Below are 20,571 nucleotides of genomic sequence, written 5' to 3'. Positions count from 1 at the left end.
GGCGTGTGGAAGGGATGACGCATCGATCGTTATCTTTTTGTTTAATGGGATCTTTAGACAAGATCTACACATCGTTTTGAAAAACATACAAAAGATCCGAAAAACCATCATCGATGGGGTGGTATGCTCCGAAGCCATCTTCTGCAAAAAAGAACCCAAATTCCCGAATTTTGACGTCACCGAAATGACATTTGTTCGAACTGTCCATGAAAATTGAATGATCTCTCTAAATAAGGACGCCTAGTTCCCCAAAATTGAAACACGCTCGATCGGTAGGGTTGTGTTTTACTGTACTTCGTTTATTCGACTTCCTTGACACTGCCCCAAGGAACGTGAAGCATCGTATTTACATCGATCTATCCTTAAGCCTAGAAGTAGAATGCCACTTGACTTTGCATGCGCCATCGCATGTGCACGAAGTTCCCAGAGATGACTCAATCTCGCGACGGAATTTCGGATCGCTTGCTCTCCTCCTTAGGCGATCGGTGCGTCCTGTCCGGGTTGAATTCCTCCCGTAGGTCCAGTGCCAACCTTCGGATGATAGCCGTTCTCATCAGCGGTGTAGTTCACCCAGTACGTCTGACCATCGGGACCAACGAACGAGTACGAGCCCTGCACAAACAGCGACTTTACGTCCTTGCCCTCGGCATCCTTCACATCCCGGTAGGTGCCGACTTCCGAGCGGATCTGTCCATCACTCAGCTCGTACCTGCACGCGAAGAAAGAAAGAAAGTGCAATGGAACGTCCAGCAGCAGCATCCAACCAAACCCCTTCGGATTTTCCGTGCAATCACACGCTTCCCGAAACCGACCGAAAAACGCGTGCACACTTACGTGAACTTGTACCCATCGACACCGTTATTTTCGCTGAAGCTTCGCACGACTTGCACATCGTTGCCCTGCTGCGGAGCCGGAGCAGACAGGACGACGCGTCCTGCCAGCAGGACACAGCACACACTAGCGAGCACAACGAACTGTTTCATCTTCACTGTGGGAGGTTTTCTTTTTTCTTTCCGTTTGGCGGACGACACTCGCGGATTTTCGCTCGACACGCGCTCGATCGGCTAGTTCCCGTGGACTGATGCTGAGACGTAACCAAGGCGGCGCTTTTATACAAACCACCCGCTAGATCCGCTAGGCGCACCCCGTGCCAACTGAACGAGCCGCGTGCCGCGAGAAGAGGGCTACCTTTGGAGGGTGGGCTTCGTTTGGTGAAGATTCTGTGCGGTTTCGTCTTCGGCTTCGGCCGCGAGACCAAACGATCAGTTCGCACAGCCACAGCCTGGTGATAGTGGTGGTGGTGGTGGTGGTAGTGATTCGTTATTCCACCCTACCACCGGTCGACCGGTCGCTGGTGCACGTGTACTCGATGACGAGGTGGCTGCGCTGGTAGATCGTTTGCGTTGAAAATATGCAAACCCACCTCCCACCGCCTAAAGCACGGCAGCATAATTCGGGAACGCAGCCGGCAATCGACAGAAGAGGGTGGAATGGTGAGTTTCCCAAGCCACGGAAGGAATGGGATCGATCGAACCCGATCGAACCCAGCCGTCGTTTGCCTCATTCAATCACATTCATCCCGGTACATTTTCACTTTCGTCCGGGTCACAAAAACGCCTGTCCCGGCGTCAAAGTACGCAAGGCGGCGCGTGTTCGAATTTAAACGACACAAAAGACTTCATTCATTTTGACAAGCGACGAACCCGATGTGGCGCGTTCGGTCGGAAGCAAAGCGGTGGATGATAGTGACCTGATTTAGGTTGGAATCAGCTTTAATGACATAATTGTATCTTGAGTGACACCGTTTACTGGTGGCTTATTAATGGCATGATCATCGCTGAGTAGCCTGCACCGATAATGGAATTTTATGCGGTTGATTAATGAAACGTTTGAGTATATTGAGGTACCGAAATAGGATGTGCTTGCTAATACTAAAGCCAGCTCTGTATCTCATCTTATTCTGCTCTGTCCAACGAGCACCCCGAAAGCGAGCATATTTGCATATTTTTCCACACCCGTCAAAGCACTTCATATTCGCGAGTAAGATACGCTCGTTTCCGCGGTGTTTGGGAACAACCTGAACCATCAGCTAACCTCCACCGTAGATTGCGACGCTAAAAGCGCACATCCCTTACCCGACGGAAACCGGCAGCCTGTGTGGTGGATAAGCCTAATGGAAAGGTTTCCCAAAACCACGCAACCGTGCCGGGATGACCCAGAATAACGATTCGACGCCAACTGGCGGCAGAAGCAATCAGATTGCCAGGGTTTTTTTTCCTTCACTCTCGTATTTTAGTGCAAACCCGCGAAGATACCTTCCGCCTAGCAAAAGGTCGCCGTGGCGTCGGACACTTGCGATTCCCCCGCTTAGAACTGCCATTTGACTTCCTTCATGAACTGGCTGGGGGGGCTAATTATTTTCGTAACGGGAAATCAATTCATTACGGAATGGATCGGATGATGCAGCATGAAACAACACAACCGGCTGGAAGGGACTGTTTTTTGGGTGCTGTTTACATTGTGCGCATTATGTCGTGGGGTCCACACACGGCCGAACCAGCCCAGCACATCGCTTAATCCTTTTCTTCATGCGCGCCGCTTCTTTTTTCACCCCACTGGCATTTGCGAAATAATGCAACAATTTCGACACCATTCAGCCGCCTTCAGTGTCCTTCTCCTTATTGGTGGTACCACTCGATGGCTTAATTGATCGTTAACGATCGGGCGAAGGTTCCACCTCGAGCTCGAGCGGGATGCGTATCGCACGGAAATGGCAAACAGCCGGTCCGATCTATCCGTCCGATCGAACAACATTAGAAACGTCACGAAGGAACATCTTCGCGCTGCTTCAAACCTCATAAAACCATCATCACCTGGGCGATCGTCACCGCATGGTTCTCATTGCCGTTAATTGCCCGTAAGCACCAGAAACAACCAGACGAACATGTACCGCGGCGATCCTCGTCTTAAAACGCCGCCATATCACACGTATTCTAGCCTCCTTGAAAAACGGCCACCTTCCCGATCGCGTCGACAATTAACAGGCATCGATCGCTCAACGCGCCGGCAAACCGTAAACCATCCATTCCCCGGTGAAGAAGCACCATAAAACGCACCAACCCCAGGTTCAATCGTACCGGCACTTAGGGCGCTTACAGCTCGCAGCAAAACCCATCGCACCCTACCGACCCGAGCTTGCCACTCCGGTTCGCTGCAATGGTTCATAAATTTCCCGAAAATATTGTCCCATAAATCGTGACATTTCGGTGAGCTTTGGCGTTGCCTCAGCCGAGCTGCGGTTTTTCTCTCGCTCCCAACAGTGCGCTTCTGCCGGGGCGGTTTTGTTGGCGCAACGGAACGTAACGAAATGCGATTAGATGGTGCAAAATGTCAGATCATCTGCCGTGGCTACTCGCAGCCGCTCAGTGGCGCTTCTTCGTGGGGCCGAGGTTCACAAGTTGACCCCGAGTCCTCGTCGATCGTCGTACCGGAAATAGACAACGCCGAATGACCGGCCGTTTGTGCGCAAACATGACCCGGCGTCCGTGTTCGTGTTCACGGAACATGGACTAAATTGGCTCATAAATTTCACTCAACAAGTCATCCGCACCGAGCACGACCGGACTCGTACTTAAACTCGGTCCGTTCTTGCGTTCTTGTGTGGCAAAAAAAACCAGGCCCAAGCCCCCTTCGAAGGCTCGGGCAAGAACGAGCCCATGCAAATTGCACAATCGGCACGTCTCGCTGCCAACATCTGCAATGCAATGATCCTCGATGGACAATGTTGGCCGATCGTACCGAGCTTCGTGGGATGTGCGCATCTTCACCCGGGGGTAACATGGCACATAATAAAATGTCACCCAAACGATCAGCCTCCCTACCCGGGTCTGTGGCTTAACAGCCAGCCGGTTGTGGACTGGTGGCAGCATAAGTGAGCATAACACCGCAAAGTACAATATCCCCGCGTAATGGGTGAGAAATAAAAATAAACACCCAACCCCAAACGGGGTCTTCATGCCGAAATGCTTGATTGAAACATTCCCACTCTCTTCTCGATAAAAGGGTGGGCGAATTGCTGGCCAAAACCAAGTGGGGTGACATTTTCAGCTCCAGGTGGACGGCTGCGCTAAAAAAACGAAGAAAAAAAAAAAGAATGCCAGCAATGTGGTCCCTTGCCCTCACGGGACCCAGAAAGCCGATAACTCGCGCGCCCCCAGATGGGTGTATGATTTATGACCACACGCAGGCATTTCGGTTCGCGCGAACGCCTGATTGGGGTCGCTCGTTCACCACACGCGGGGATGATCGTCTAATCATAGCACCGTGGTGTGGTCGATTTTAAATGGGGTTCGTTTTTGGGAAGGACGGAAAACACGCGCGGTGCAAAGGTCCGCACGGACCGCACCTCCCTTATACGGGACGCGTCGATTGGGTGTGCGAAATTCCGTGCGATTTCGTGTCACGAAACACCAGAAGAAGAAGCAAAAGCACCCCGGGATAGTCGGAGTTGCAGGGTGAAAAGCAACCGACTTGTGGCGCGATCGCGATCGTGTGCGATAAACCGCACCTGCACCTGCGCAACGCCACAACGCATGGGAGATGCGTGTTTAGTTTTTTTTATACATTTAATCCAGCAAAATTCCACCGATTTTTTTGGTCATAGACAAACAAACGACAGGCAGACCAAAAAAAATCTGGCACCCCAAATGCTCACACGACACTGCATCTTCCCCTGTGAAGGTCTCCTTTAATTACCGCCCATCAATAACCGCCCCGTGTGCGAGGGACCCGAAAAAAAGCCGGAGAGGGTGCGTTTTATTGCTTTACCATTCTACACGACGCCGTTATTAGACCTGACCGTTGTCTCTGGCCCGTTGCCAAACCACAGCGATGAAGCAATGCTGGCCTGCGGGCATTTCCAAGCATCCAGCGCTCCTTTCGCCACACCGGCGAAAAGCGCCTCCGTGTACAAGGGGAAATTGATTACACATCCTTTTGCATGGATTCGCTTTCATCGGTTTCGTCGTTGCCGGTTGCCTTGAGAATTTTATTGGCAAAACCGGGCGCGTTCTCCCGCGGCTGAGGTCATACTCGGCCACAACGAAATGCCAAAGGCCACACCGGACACCAGGAAATTGATAGTGTGATTGATTAGCCAACGTCCAACCGGCGGGTGGCTTCAGTCGGGATGCATTAGCCCGGTGAAGAAACGACGAACAAACGCCTGGGTGGTTAATTAGAAGCGTCTACAAACGTGCGAAGACGTGCCGGTATTTGCTTGCATCGATGCGCGAGCCAAACAGTGAGTTAGCCGATCGTAAATGATGGCTTCCCGAGGTATCAATGAGACTCCCAAACAATCGGTAGCATTGATCGATGGTTCGAAGATCACACCGTGCCGAAATGCGCCGAAAATGCTGCGATGTTTGCGTGGATGCTGGAAGCAAATTGTTTTATGATTTATGTGTATCATAGGTCACAGCACACGGACACCCTGCGTGACGCCCAGTGCGCGGTGAAGATCTTGACATTTGTGTAACGAAACTCCGCGCCCGAACGGGGCCGTTGGAGCAACGACAATGCCAAGCGTTTTACGATCGCACGAGGAAACGGTGGCTCAAAGGGCTAGCAAGCTGGTGCAGTGAGCGCAAAAAAAAATAAGACGAAAAGAAACCAACCGTGAAAGAAAATAACAGCCCCAAAGCCACCGGCTACCGGGCACTGGAATTGGCATCGATCTATCTAATGCGGGCTAAATGTCAATGTCTGCGCTTTTGTCTCCCGCGGGCGATCGCTCGAAATTCTAGCATCGCTTGCACCGGTACCATTTGCAAGTGGTATCATTTTGTCCGTGGGGTCAAGGAAGCTGACCGGACACCCAGTTCCCGAAGAGGACAGAGCTGACGCTGCGCTTCCGAAGGGGCAATTTTCCCATCCGTGCTGAAAATGCGATCGCGCGTATTAACATTCCAAGCCGCCGACGACGAGCCTTACGAAGACGATCGAACGATGGTGAACTTTAACCTGCCGTTTGTTCGCAACGTTCGTTCTGCCCCGAAGCCATGCTGGGTGGTCAACGTCAGCAACATCAGCAACGTCAAACCCCGAAGTCTGTGGATGGAATCGGACGCTATCGTAAATCTCCCCACCACGGTTCGGTTCGTAAAGTTCAGCTCACTTACAACTTTCATCCTGGCCAACCGGCCGGCATTATGTAACGATCTACGATCGCAAGTCCCAACCCGTCAGACTTTCCTTTTCGTGCGCATCTTCCTCGGTGTCTGGGAGCGCACACGCAACGACGACCCAAAGGAGACGCTCCGTGCGCTTACGCCGACTGGGCAATTCACACTTCTATGCGGCACTTTTCATGATCACTGTGCCACTGGGCCGCTGGCCAACCTCTGGCTGCCACCTTGACATTATCGGGCACCTACCGGCCGGGTGTTTGGGACCGTGTTTCTCTTTTTTTTCCCCATGCGATCGTTGCGTTGCGTCGTTGCATACTTTCTTCCTCTTCTTCGTGTGCCGCGTGGCTGACATATATGGAAATTTTCCATTGACCTCTCAAAAAAGCCCATCAACGGTGGGCCGGCCCATCAGCGGCGTAATTAAATAGCGCACGGGTTATCGCGAGTGACGAGCGGCAGGTTGATAGCGTCACGTTCAGCTTGATCGACCGATCGCACACCGATCGTTCAACAATTGAAAACATACACACGAAATCTTCCCCATCAAAACGCGCGATGGAGACAAACCGCTGGCAAGACAATTACAAGAAGATTCAAATGACAGCTGCCATCTTCGGGCCCGAACAGCATCCCGAGCTGGGGATTGACTAATTTTTCAATACTCCTCAGCACAGTTCACGGGATCACGCTGGTGGAGTAAACGAGATAACCCCGTGCCCTGGCTTCGGTGAGCCAATGGTGTATGGCTTCAATTCTTCTGTCGAATAGTCGCGCAAATCCATTAATTGATTGCCCTAAAGGCATGCACCAGGCACGTTTGCGCAACCCTCGCAACACTTGAGCACCCTCGAGCAAGGAAGAAGCTCCGTGTGGCCGAACCTTAAAACAAATATTCAAAAGCGAGCCACACGACCTGTGGCCATAAGAGATATGGCTGGCGGGCTGGTGGAAGCGCACCTTATCCGTGCCGATCAACTCACCAGGGCCAGTGCCAGAGTGCCGGAGAACACAAATAAATTTTAAATCCACCACCACCGATGAGTTCTCGACGAATATTCGTCGCTTTTTTTCTGTTTCTTCTTCTACTTCTTCTTCTTAACCCTTGATTGCGGCTCTTGAATCGTTGGGAAACGAACGGAAGGAACCTGTAGCTTATTGCGTGTTTTGGTGCGGATGAGCGTGCGTCCTGTTTGCTGCTCGGGCGAGATTTATCGATCTGCTCGTGTACACACAATCTCATGCCCAATCTCGCCATCCGCAAGCCGTCGTCATCGTCGTTGCCGGTGGTTCGCCGGCAGATTCACTTGACCTGCGACGTGCCCCGGACCTCGGCCAAGGGCGAGGCGAACTTTTGTCGCGTTGCCGGCAGCTAACCGTGCGCACATTAATTGGTGCCGCTTGATCGAAGTTTATCGCTTAGTCACGGGCGCCCTCGCGCGTGCATTAGGACGGGGACCGTGCGCGGTTGGCAAAATGTGTAATTTCATCGAGTTTGCCACTACACGCGCTCAAGAGGCACCAGCTCTGAAGAGTCGGTTTGGAGAAGGTTTTCTGAGAGGAAGGAAGCAGCAAAACCTATTCGAAAACACACACACACACACACACCAATTTGTCACATCGAAATCGCGCACGCAACATCCATCAAATTCGGGTTCGTCGCTTAAATTTGACCCGTTGAAGTCTTTTGATCGGCAAGTGTGTTTAAAGGTGGGAAAAAATCACAAAAAATATACATTTTTTCTCCATTTCCATACGAGGTTTATCTCGTCAATGCAAATAATCTCAGCTAATTAATAGCGACGCAAAAAAGGTACATAACTCGTCAAAACGATCGCCGCCGTGCGATAGAATACGCGCGCGAAATGTAAACTCCTGCAAATTCTCAACTTTTTCGCCTTCTTCTTCTTCTTCGCCACAGGGAAGGATTTCTTGCAGCCGCTTCCCCGTCAGCCGGGGAGCCTCGGAAGAGCTCGATTAATTACATTATGGGGTGAGTTTTATTTTTCCCACCATTTAATTGTGCGGCTTGTTGTGCGGAGAACCGCGGACGAGCGCAGCGAATGATCTCTTTCCTCGCTGCTGGCCATAATAAACGGCGGTGCAGGAAACTAACTTATAAGCGGCCAGTTTGCCCGTTCGGGCCGGGCAGGTGTGGGCTGGCGATCTTCCTGTTTGCGCTTCACTTCCGAGCCCCCATTGTATGACGGAACGCAAAAGCCAGTGCGAGTGCGAGAATTGTGTGGTGTCTTCTCGTGGTTTTTCCCCTCTGGCGCCTTTAGAACCAACGTCACGTCGTGTACGAGTGATGAGAAGCCGTTCAGCCAGTCGACCACCGCCAGGGCAATGGACCGTCCCAAATTGACAGCGGGCGAATATATTCTACCTCGACGGTGCAAACCTGGCACCTCGAACACGGCCTGGACCGTCGCGTGGAAGCGTGAGAACGTGCGATCGCGTTCAAATTACGCCGCAAGCTCGCCCACTCGCACCACACGAGCACGCAAAGTGGCCTCTAAGCTGCCGGAAAATAAGGCCGCACTGGGGTGAAAAATGTTTTCACAGCTCAGTGCGAGCGATACGTTCCAACAAACGCACCAGCTGAAAGAAGACACGCGAAGAATGAGCAAAAAAATACGCTGAAGCGTGCTAGCTGAATTATGATCCTGCTCTGCTTCTAATTATTTTGCAGCTACCGAAATAGCGTCTTATAATTTGAGCAAATAACTTCATTCGCTTCTCGGCGCTCGCTCGCCAATCGATTAATGGGTCGGTTTTTTATTAATAGCTTCACGATTTTCCTCCCCACCGAGCTCGTTTCCTGAAGCTGCTGCCACCACTAATCATTTAATTGAGCGAATTAATTCCAATCCACCGACAATTAGTTACGAATCGAGCGCCAGCCCGGCTGCAGCAAAGGTAGAACGCTCGCAAGGCAGCGATGCTGCGGGGACAAACGGAATTTGCACTTGATCTTGAACGATCATCCACGCCCAAGGATACCCAACACCAAGCCCCACAAGTACCGTTACCGAAAGGGGTTTGCCCTTTTCGCGAAGAGCATTTTCACCCGCACTAAAGTAGCCCAATGTCACCGCGGGGTGTTTTCGTACCCCCAGCCGATCAATACCCACTCAAACGGGAGTCGATCTGCCAATCGATCGATGCTGCGGTGGGTCGATCAATCGATCGATCGTATGGGTGTACTCGAGATCGACTCGAGAAGAAAACAGCGTACTCGAGCGACCAGCGCAAAACGAGCGCACTGAAGGTCACGCTCCGAAGTGTATCGATATGGATTCGCGCATAAAGAAAATTTGAAAAACTACCCACCGCGCCCAAAACGCCCCTTTTCGGACGTTGATGCAACTGCGACGGCTCAATCCTTGCGGCTCGCGGGTACCACCGAGGGCCTTCTCCTCGGAGCTGGCCTCAATCTTCACTAACGAGTGTGTTTTGTCAAAATGTCAGCCCTATCACGGCGATCGCGCGGTTCTTTCGGCGCGTTCGTTCATTTATCAAACCTCTAGCGCACGAAGGGATTCCAAGCCCGCGGGCGATGATGCGTAAGCACGAAGATAAACACATTTTCGGTTGGCGCGTGGCGTGATGACGCGTACCGGGTACGTTATGAGTACCGTGATCGTGAAGCCACCCCAAAAAGCCTCGATCGTTGCTGCTGCACATGCTGCCAGTGTGCTAAGTACACTTTACGGCCGTGGTGGGAACATGTAAAACACCGTTAAATCCGACCTGCACACGTTTCCAGATGACGGTTAACGACGCTCCAATAAAAGAAGCGCCCGCAAATGTATTTTAGAAGAAAAAAAGCTCGGGATCTCCCAGACTACAAGGACCTTTTTTGTACCATCCGAGGGATTCAATTTGCAAAGCTTTAAACGCATTGGCTGTTGGCATTTCGCTCACAAATCGTACCCCAGCCAAAATGCCTATCAACTAATCAAGCACATCTTCGCGACCCGAAGCCTCAGGAACAGGTTCACCATCGCCACCCGGTGACCCACACGACGGCCACGAGTCAAGTGTGGCTAATTTGCCGACCGTGGGGTGCGTATTTATTTTTCTTTAACATCATTTCTCATTAGCAAACGGTACCATCATCCGCGAAACAGCGACGGCGAGGATGGCCTTACGGGCACTCAGATGATATTAGAAGGCAACAGCAGCAGCAGCAGCAGCTAAAGAAAAAGAAGCTACCCACTATCAACCGAAAGGTGGTGTCGCAAGCCCGAAACGGAAACATAACGCACCGAACGCCTGTTTGAGACCTTCGATTGGTGCGCCTCCTGGCGGAGAACCCAAACTCCGTTAAATGGTGTTTCAGGAAGTTTCACAATCGTAAACATAACCCATCAACCCGTGGGCCCAATGTGTGCGGCCAGCATACGGCAGGATACGCGCGTTGAAGCTTTCGTGGAATGGTGTTGGTGCGTATCGTATCATTAAATTGACCTCGTTCAACCGCACCGTTAAAGGAACCGCCATTGTGCGAGCCACCATCGCAAGGTGCGCAGGTTAAATGCAATTGTCATGGTGCGGAGCCTGCGCATTCGGCAAAACCCCACTCGGCTGTCATTCGCCTTCATTAGGCAATCCCCGATAAGCCCTTGCGAACGATCGCGGGCGCGCGAGCGCTTACACACATCCCATCCACCTTCAGCTCCAAAGCCAATGCTCCAAAGTGCAAAAGTGCTCATCGAAATTAATTACATAATTCCAGTCAACGCCACGGATCCCACGGGTCTCCCGTTGGCCTCAGCAGGCAGACCCGGGCAGATGCGACCCTTTCGCAACCACTAAGGTAACCACGCGGAGGCGTTCTCGGAACCTGAGCCACCCCAAAATCGAGTGGTTTGCAGTGAACCGCACACGGAACGACCGTTTGCCGGCGTTCAGCACATCGATCATCGAACCGGTGTCAATCGCAGCATCCTTAACCCACCACCAAGGGGAAGGTGACTTAATTAATATTCCACTTGCACCGCCCGGTACGGATCGGCACGTCCTGATAACGCTAACAATGAGCGGATGCACACCAAGAACCGATTGACATTTTTTATCGTGAGTTTTCCACGCCGTTCTTCGAGTTGACAGTTGCGTAACGTACGTTCGGGGTTGGCGAGCTCGATCTGCTCGATCTTTGCTGGCATTGTGCATCGAACACTGTGACTGGATCCGGCCTCCTTACCAGTCCGGGAAGTGCGTCCTCGGTGAAGCTGTACCACAACCGGCGACAATACGGCGCTCGCGCGTGATATAATCGCGCGCCTCTCGCCAACTAAACCGGGCGTAATGGCGACATTTCACCCGCACGGGACGAGCATTCGGTGGGATAGTTTACGTATTTGAATTTTATCGTTCACCCGGTCGGTTCGTTCGAATGAGACCTCGATTAAGCTACACCCTACACCGGCTAGAGGCCATTGGGTGGTATTTCGGGGCGTACAGGGAATGCTTTCAAATAAGCGCGATGGGTATCGGCGTTTTTGTGATAGCACGCTTCGAGTGCGCTTTGCGACGGCCATGGCTGTTCCTGTGGCGCACACAATCGAACTTTCCATTTCAGTTAGGGCAAAGCGCGATCTGGAACTGTCAAAGCCCGATGGTTGCCTCTCCGTTTGAATATACGCTCGTTTTTTTTTTCCTTCACCCCGGTGGATGCGTGTGATTGCACGTGATTCGTAAACGGTCTTTTAGGCCATTCGGCGGGTGTCACCCGTGGCAGATGTCATAATTGATGGCCTTTTGGGTTCGGAAATTTAGAAGGGCACTTAGCGCCGCACGTTAGAGTGTACACATTTTAGCATTTGACGGAGGGCCAAACGTCGACGTAAAAAAAAAAATCTGCAATCAAAGCACCGTGCGCCGTTTCCTGGCCGAGGGCGTGTAATGCGTTCGTAATTTTCACCGTCCGCTGTCAGCTGCTCCACTTCCCAAGCCTAGGGCCCTTCACTTACGCGAACGAATTTTTCCTCCGCGGATATTATCATATTTTAAGCATTTCCTTGGCTAACCTTTAAGGCGCGTGCGCGCCTCCAAAAATGCGCCACATCCGTTGACATTGCTTTGTTCGTTTGGGCCTTCTTTGGGTTGGTCAACGGTCAACGGTGTACGCAAAAATTCCACATCTTCCCAACAGCGCGACAGAGTGACCTCTAGAGGAGCGAGCCACGGGGCAGATATGTTGGGGTTGGTTCGGTTCGCGCCAAACCATCACACTTTCCATGGGGTTTGCCGCCCACGCGCCTAATTATGCGTGGGTTCCATTTTCCTAACCTTGACTTTTTAACGCCACCGCTTACTCGTCCCCGTTTGGTTGGGCTTTTGTTCGGTGTCCCGGTATGCTTACTGCGAGCGTTTATGCCACAGCAACGCGTGAAGTTTGTCGGTCGTTCTTTTGTGTGCTTTGGTGGGTTTTAAAACAGCGTCTGGTGGATAAATGCGGCACGGATGCATCACCGTGGCGCATTCGTCGGGACCGGAGCAACTAACGTACCGTAGAACCGCCGGTGGTCACTTGCATATGTGAGAGGATCACAGGTCAACGTGGCACGACCGGGATCAATGACCACACACCACCGATCCGTCGCTAGACAAAGCGACCCGGAAGCGCCGTTGAGAGGGTTTTGCTGATTAGCGAATTCAAGATACAAATTAGCAAACCTGCTGACGGCAGATTCGAGTTCCGACTCGCTGTCGGCTCGAATGTTGCGCACACTTTGCGTCTCCATCACTCGATCGCACACAGAATGATCGCCATTGTTTCGGCGTGATCGTGCCGTATGGGAACCCACTGACCGGTGGTCACGTCTTGACGGGTACCGAACGGAGAGAAATGGGACAACGAAAAACTGATCTCATTTCGGTGATAAATTCACCATTATCTCAACCGGACAGGTGGCCCATCAACACCTGCCGGTATTAATCGGTTTGGGGTTCCATTTTCGGGTTGCCACCCTGCGCTGTGGGTGTGTTTGAGACGTTTTGATGTCATTGCTCATGCCGCCCCTGAAATCGGTGCAACAATTTCCCAACCAGCCCAGGCACTCGGATAACCCCCCCTCCCCCGGTATGGTTGTTTTCGGGGAGGGGCGGGAAATGAGCGTAATGAAACGAAAATAATAGCTATGCAAATTGGCAGCTCTGCAAGCGAGTGCAGCGCGTTTGGTTGTGTAATAATGTTTCCACTCGGTTCGGGAATCATCAAAAAATAGTGACACAGTAGGCGCCGCACTTTTCGCTCATTTGACGTTTTTATTTTCACGAATTTTCACGTGTTTTTCTGCGGGTTGATGATGCGTTTTCCTCAAGGTGGGCGTCACCCTCAAACGGGACGATCAAACATTCGTGTACCATCCCCTCGCATCCATAGAGGGTGCATTAAACAGGTCATTCAATGCAAATGATTTTCGCGATTTAGTAACCGTTTATTAGGCACCCAAAGTACGAAGGCTCAACTACTTCTGCTCCGTCTACAAACCTGCGTTGATGCAACCTGAGAAAAATATCGAAATTTCGGAAGTCTAATGAATACACACGTTTCGAACACAACAGTTTTTTCATCGGTACCATATTTATTGGCGGTGAAATTTATGTGCAGTCTTCTTATCGTCGACAAAACGAAACCCGTCTCGTAAGAACTTTCATTTCCGCAATGATAGCTCCCCAAGAGCGCACTAACTGTAGATGTAACCAGAATAAATGGTCTGCTGCATGTAGTCTAACGACAATGAGCAAACGCAAATCCAGGAGTTTTTCATCTGTTTTCAACGGTGTAAGGACCGATATTAGAGACATTTTTGTTTTGAGCGGAAAGCTCACTCTCGAGAGTTACACGACAATGAAACCGGTAAAATACCTTGTAAACGCGAAGTAATACTTTAGCTTATCAAAAATGGCTTCGTACACATCTTATTTTATTACATCGCTCAGGGAACACAATAAGAAGTAAAAAGAGAAACTGATTAAAAAATGTCCCCAAGATCGATTCTTAAACCATTGCACATGATCACATCTGTGAAAACATATTTTAAAACACCTCAATTTGCATTTGGCTCACTATCATGAACGAGAAATGATAAATGAAACCCAAAATGTGAGGCAAATGGGTATGTGTGTTTCATGAACATAACCTAGTAAGCAGTTCTACATTGTTGAGGTAAGAAGTTTCGGGATTCATAAGAAATAGGAACAAACAAGGAAATATGAAAGACATAACACACAACGCAGTCCCACTTCCCGATGGTGGCGCCGCCGAAGGCGAAGGCAGCTGAATGTCAGTAGTCCACCAATTTCTTTAACGGTTTCGGCGAACGATCCGATTGCGTTCGACCGGAAGAAGGAACGTTCCCGGATCCGCCGGAACCACCGTTCCCCCTCGATGGGCGCGTCGGTGAACCACCCTGTCGGCCAGTCGATCGTGATCGACGCCCGCGTGATCCAGAACGCGATCTTCGGCCACGGTAACGGCTTCCACCGCTGAAACCCGAATGATATCCTGATCCTCCGCCTCCACCGCCACCACCACCACCAGTTCCGCTACCACTTCCACCTGCGTAACCATGGTACCGATCGTAGTCACGCGAGCGGCCATAATCCGCGCGCCGTCCTCCTCCCCGTCCATACCCACCAGTCCCGGGGCCAGTGTCGCGAGAGGGCATCCGTTCGCGGGACTTTGACCGTGGTCTATCGTACCTCGCCGGTGGCGATCGCCTGCGATTGTAATCGTCAAACCGACCGAACGACTGACCCGTTCCCCGACCCGGTGACGTCATACCGCGTCCACCACGGCGCAGGTTCATCGACGGTGGCATCCCACCGCCAGCACCACCGTAACCTCTCGACGGAACGCCACCACTCGGTGGGGGAGAATTTTGCCGCCGCAACCGTCTAATGTCACCCCCACCGAAAGGACCTTGCGCCGGTGGTGGATGCGAAAGGGCACCCGAATTGGAGGCACTTCGGAGGATGGGCTTCCGCTCGATGACGATGCTATTGCCGTATCCTTGCCCACCGGAACTCGCCATTTCGTTCGCGTGCAGTGAGGGTGGTGTTGGTCGCGAATGCAGCGCCATCTTTGGAGGTGGAACGGCCACTAACGGTGCGATCAACTGTTGCGAAGACCGTTGCGGTGACGTAGCTGCATCATCCCCAGGCGGTGGTTGGCCCTCGTCCGAGCTGTGCTCCTCGGAGCTGTGGGATTTGCTGTGTTCACTCTCGGGTGTGCCGTACTTGTGACGCAGCTCACGTTGCCGGCGCCTCAGCTTCAGTGCTAGCTCGCGCATCTCGTCATCACGTTCCTGCTGCTGCTGGATCTGACGCTCCACTTTCTCGTTCTCCGCTTTTTTGTCCGCCTTGTCTGCAGTGGCACGGAAAGCATAAACATTCCACATGTTACTACGCACAGTCACGCAAGAAACCCCCATTACGCACGGGGGAGATAGTATCATTTGCGAAGGAGTAGCGATAATCGCTACAGACACGGATACGGACTCACATTGTTTGTTCAGCAGGATTTGCATCTTGCGCTTCAGGCGATCCCGGGGGTTAATTGACTTTGACGAGGTTCCGCCACTGCTGCCAACGGAACTAGCCGCAACTCCGATCTGGAAAAAAATTGCACGCGTTTGGAAAGAGAAAAAGGAACGGAGTGATGAAATTGTCGATGGCATCCAGTATGATTCACGGGATAAGGTGAGAAGCGATGTGGCGTATGAGGAAAGATGTAGAATATGATGTGTGTGATGTGTGTAGGGGTTTGTTTGAAATGTGTTTTTGTGCATGTATGTATGTGTGTATGTGTGACTTAATGTGATGATCATGAATGAGAAAAATATGAACCCACTCTAAATAAACACCACTTTCACTCGCCGTGTTAAGGATGATTTTGAATCCCAAAATGAAATGGACCACGTGGTCGATTGTCTTTTTTTTTTGAAAATAGGTCTATACCACTCATACACCGGCTGGACAATGACTGAACTGCTACATTCCATCATTGGAAACAACAAAACACTTCTTATTACTAAAACATTTATCTTCTAAAACAACCACGCTGTCACTTAGAAATTAGTGTTAATATTTTTTAAACTAACATTAACTACTTTAGCATTCAACAAAATCTGCATCGTTAAACGGACCATCCCGTTGATATCTCGAGCCTGAAGTTGCTGTTACCTTCGTAGCATACTGGAAGCAGGACGAAATGAACAAAACCTTCATATCGAGCACTCTGTGATGTCGCATAACAAAGCACTGACAAGGGGGTCTAATCGGGTGCCTGCAGCATGCAAAATAGATGCTCGTTCTTCATCAAATGTTACCCTCAACAATACGCAAGAGATAAACATTCAGTTGATACAGATTCAACAGATAGCTCCGTTTCGAAAAACGGAACACCAAAAATACTCAAAACCAACGGCGCAACATCGCCAAAAACACACATTCGGTGGAGGCAGACGAAGGGCATTTGGTGGTTGGTATCGGAACGATCGGATTTGCATTGCATTTAGTTGAGTTATTCTTACTGACTTTGGATTCGGGCGCGCTGGTGCCGCCAGTGACCGTTTTACCAAACCTTAACGATGCGTCACTAACGCCACCGGTGCTTGGTGCTCCACTGCTTGGCGTGTCTCCTCGCTCGCTAGGGTCGAGCTTTTCCTGCTTGATTTGTACCATTCCCAGGTCGAATCCACCGCCAGAGGATCTGCAAACGAGATAGATGTGCGCAATGTGTCGTTACTCGTGTCTAAATGGCCTGGCCAGAACGCTAGAGACAGCCAAAACAGCTGCATTTGAAAGGTGAACGAATACACTACACGCTACACTCACTTCACATTACTGCCCGCGGCCGACGTAATGCCTGCGGTTTCGTCCTCACAAGGCGGATCCGTTGCAGTCAGTAGTCCGGGTGGAGGCTTCCGGTCGACACCATTTGTGTCGTCTCCGGATGTGCTGGCTTCGTCGCTCGAGCTCTCGTCGCCTCTCCTGCGACCGTAGTATCGCTTAATCGGGACCTCAGGCTCCGGTTCGATCAGCGCCAGCGACGGGATGGGTTTCTTTTCTTCGGTGCTTGCGGCGCTTCCCCCTATTGACACACCGATGGGCAATGGTGGCGGTGGTGGAGGCGGTAGCACTCCTATAATCGCATGCGGCACTGTTGGAGGTACTTTTTCCTGAGTAGTAACTGTTGCCGCCAACGGTCGGCCCTTTTTGGATGCGTGCGAAGTGTCGCTATCCGAATCGCGGGAGCTTGTTTTAGGAATCACGGCGCGTTTTAGCCGTGAAAGTGGTGAACGATGGCCAGGCGTCCTGGACCGTGACCGTGACCGTGATGAGGTAGATGAGGATGATGAGGAACGCGCTGGTGAATGCTTACGACGACCCGACGTTTGTCCAGACGCGTACCTTCCCCGAGGACTCCTGTGTGAGGTTTTCGAACGAGTGTGCGATCGAGATCGTGATCGCGAACGGGATCCTGATCGAGAGCGTGACCGCGATCGAGAGCGATAGTTCGATTTTGAGCGCCTGCGACGACGAGAGTAAGTAGACCGGCCGATTCGACCTCCGCCACTACGTGATCGTGATCGGCTTCGACCACCGGTGGCGCCCCTGGGTCGCCTGCGGCCTTTGCTACGGCTTCGACTACGGGACCGGCTACGACTGCTAGAACTTCGTCGACGTCGTCGGCTTCTGCTGCGGCTGCGACTGCTGCTGGTGCTGCTACTTCTACTACTGCGACCACGGCCCCCACGACTTGCCACGCGCTGGTACTGAACCGGTGGCTTACGATCGCTTTCCTTCGATTGTTCTACCTTCAGCTTCTCCAGGTTTTGTTTCACCTTGTCGGCATAGCTCATCGTCCCGCTGGCATCGATTCCCGAGCCTGCAATTCCCGCCCGTAAACGAGCCGCCTTCGACGTGCCGGCAATCCCACCCAACGTGCTCATGTCCCGGTTGATAGCGAAGGATATCTTCCCGTGGGGCTGAAGTTCCTCCTCCCCGCCGAATGAGGTAATGTAGGTGATTTTGCCCGAGTTCACCGGTGACGGTGATCGAGAACTATCGTTCGTCTCGATGAACGTGCGCGGCACTAGCTCCTCCTTGGCGGCGTAACTGGGCGGACTGAGTGGCCGACCGGCACCCTTACGCTCGCGTTGCGCCCGCCGCTCCCGACGACTCTTGCGCCCACTGAACATGATCTTTTCTTGTTCTTCCTCGCGCGCCATCCGCAGTGCGTCAGCCTCGTCCGCGTCCTTCGTGAGGAACGAGTAGAAATCGTTGATCTTCATGCCGTACTGCCGGCCACAAGCGTTCAGTTCATGCGCCTGGTTTGTGCCAATTTTGTTGATGTCAATCGACACGTCCATGTCCAGGTCGGAGTCCGACTCGTCCTTCATACATTCGTCAAACCGTGCTGCCCCGCTACCACCACTCGAGCTCTGCACGGCCGCCGACGTTTCGGATGACTTTTCGATGGCCGTTATCGACTGGACGAATGGTACGCTTGCACCGCCCGCGGTCGAGACGGACCCACCCGGAACCGTTTCTGTTTCCTCGTACGTGTACCCGATTGCCGCTCCGGCTGCGGATTTCTTTTTCGCCGCAACAGCCGCAGCTTTCGCTTCCGCTTCGAGCTGTGCATTCACACCAAACTGCTCCTCAAGGTGCAGCTGGTGGAGGTACTTCTCCTCAACGATGCCTGCAAGAACGCACAACCCGTTAGAGGTGCTGGCGGGCAACGAAAACGTGGCACGGATCCGGTTCGAACTCCGTTGGATGCATAGTTACCCACCAAGGAATTCGTTCTGTGCCAGCACGCGATACCGTTCGTAGTTCATGGCGCGCTCTTCCGCGTCGTCCTCGTTTGGCGGATCGACCTGGTCCGGATTCGTACGCGGCACTGGCGCAATATAGTCCAGGTGGGCTCGCACATCGAACCGATCGATAAGGTTGTCCTTCTGCCCTTGCCATGGCATCCTGTATGCGGACCGAATGGAGGGAAGAAACACAAAACAAACCACCCTTTAAACGAATGTAGCTTATTGCTTTTCACAGTTGCCATTCTCAAAGCAACGAGCGCACGCGGGACGCGACGCTATTTAGGAAGGGGGCAAGGCCGCAAGCAGTTTCTACGAGGTATCGCCAAGGACAATTACGGCGCAATTACGCGTCCCATGTAAGCCTCGGGAAGATAAACAGGAAATACATGACAAATAATGTCGGGGCGCCCGACTTCGGAATCATGTATCCTCCGGAACGGGAATGGGAAACGCCAAGCGCGGAACGGGAGGAGAACAATATTAAGAAAAAAACACCGGGAGGACCAGCTCCCTAAGCATTGAATATCACTTGCATGATCGCGGGATTCTCGGCAGCTGTCGCGACGCTCGCATCCAGGTGGATTTTGCATTTGCGACCATGCACTTGAAGGAACTGCGTCGGGTCGGCCTTCTGCCAGCCGTTGTTGTATCCGATGTCCGGGCAAGGGGCACCAGCATGGAAATGGAAATGAAAATTCAATCAGCACAAGGTCAGCAAAATAGGGTCCAAAGGGGTCGGAACCGGTTCCACTTACAATGCGCTCGTAGAAGTCCTGCCTTCGCTCGGCCCGCTTCCGATAGTCCACCAGCATGCCGCGTATCTTCTTCTCCTGTTTACGCGCTTCGTGCCACATTTTGAATGAGGAACTTTTCTTCCAATTACAAAACTGCTATTCAGCGTTTAGCACGCGTATATCTAATATTTTTGGTTACTATTCTCTTAGTGAACGGATCAGTCGAACAGAGCTAAGTTCACATTTTTCCTCGCTGAATTCACATCAATTTCCACGCACCGCTAGTGCAGACGACAACGCCTCCTACTGTCCTCAGATCTTCCCAGCATTATTTCGTTGTAAATTTTCATGTTCCACTATACTCTACCGCCTTTTTGGCACGTTAGTTACTAGCGCATTCGCGTGTGATTGCTTTATGCGAACATGCCCAGCTATTTACAGATATTCACAGCAATGCGTTTACTGATCGCAAACCGGCTAATCATTGGACTGCTGCAAAAAACAGCCGGTAACAGTGGAACCTTAAAACCACGTTTTCACCAATTTAGTACACATGCTTCTATTAATGCTAGAACATATTAAACGAATAGTTTTAACGAGCTTGTTACTGTAACTCCTTACGCAGGATTATTGATGTTTAACGCTGCAAAATTGGTGTAAATTTACCCCAAAAACCAAACAAATATTTTACTGCACGCATGCAAGCAGAACAACAACGGGTTAGCTCTTCGTACTCGATCTGACGTTACATCGTTTGACAATTCCCTTTTGGGTTGCTGTTTATTTGACAGCTATTTTATTATCTAG

At 51.6% G+C, this 20,571-nt stretch overlaps 2 protein-coding genes across 2 annotated transcripts; both read right to left on the bottom strand.

Annotated features, from left to right (window-relative positions):
• Positions 1–325: 325 nt before the first annotated feature.
• LOC128731407 (endocuticle structural glycoprotein ABD-5-like) lies at positions 326–983 on the bottom strand. Its single transcript, XM_053824526.1, has 2 exons — positions 835–983; positions 326–709 (listed from the first exon to the last, which is right to left on the bottom strand). Exons 1-2 carry the CDS (start codon positions 981–983, stop codon positions 475–477), a joined length of 384 nt encoding a protein of 127 aa, XP_053680501.1. The 3' UTR covers positions 326–474.
• A 12,792-nt stretch (positions 984–13,775) lies between these two features.
• Positions 13,776–19,884, bottom strand: LOC128730847 (CLK4-associating serine/arginine rich protein). Its single transcript, XM_053823928.1, has 7 exons — positions 19,786–19,884; positions 19,564–19,661; positions 19,003–19,187; positions 17,040–18,909; positions 16,740–16,914; positions 15,706–15,814; positions 13,776–15,567 (listed from the first exon to the last, which is right to left on the bottom strand). The coding sequence occupies exons 1-7, from the start codon at positions 19,882–19,884 to the stop codon at positions 14,486–14,488; spliced, it is 3,618 nt and encodes a 1,205-aa protein (XP_053679903.1). The 3' UTR covers positions 13,776–14,485.
• Positions 19,885–20,571: the final 687 nt, after the last annotated feature.

This window comes from Anopheles nili, chromosome 2 (genome assembly GCF_943737925.1).
Source record: "Anopheles nili chromosome 2, idAnoNiliSN_F5_01, whole genome shotgun sequence".
Taxonomy (NCBI): domain Eukaryota; kingdom Metazoa; phylum Arthropoda; class Insecta; order Diptera; family Culicidae; genus Anopheles; species Anopheles nili.
The sequence above is the reverse complement of the archived record's forward strand: the minus strand, read 5'-3'. Positions and strand labels throughout refer to the sequence as shown.

Excerpts from the sequence above, each read along its gene's own strand:
- LOC128731407 (XM_053824526.1), bottom strand. The coding sequence starts at position 983 with ATGAAACAGTTCGTTGTGCTCGCTAGTGTGTGCTGTGTCCTGCTGGCA. Across the intron at positions 710-834 it reads GTCGATGGGTACAAGTTCAC|GTACGAGCTGAGTGATGGAC; the intron begins GTAAGTGTGCAC and ends CTTCGCGTGCAG.
- LOC128730847 (XM_053823928.1), bottom strand. The coding sequence starts at position 19,884 with ATGTGGCACGAAGCGCGTAAACAGGAGAAGAAGATACGCGGCATGCTG. Across the intron at positions 15,815-16,739 it reads CCAGCGCGCCCGAATCCAAA|ATCGGAGTTGCGGCTAGTTC; the intron begins GTCAGTAAGAAT and ends ATTTTTTTCCAG. Across the intron at positions 15,568-15,705 it reads AATCCTGCTGAACAAACAAT|ACAAGGCGGACAAAAAAGCG; the intron begins GTGAGTCCGTAT and ends GTGCCACTGCAG.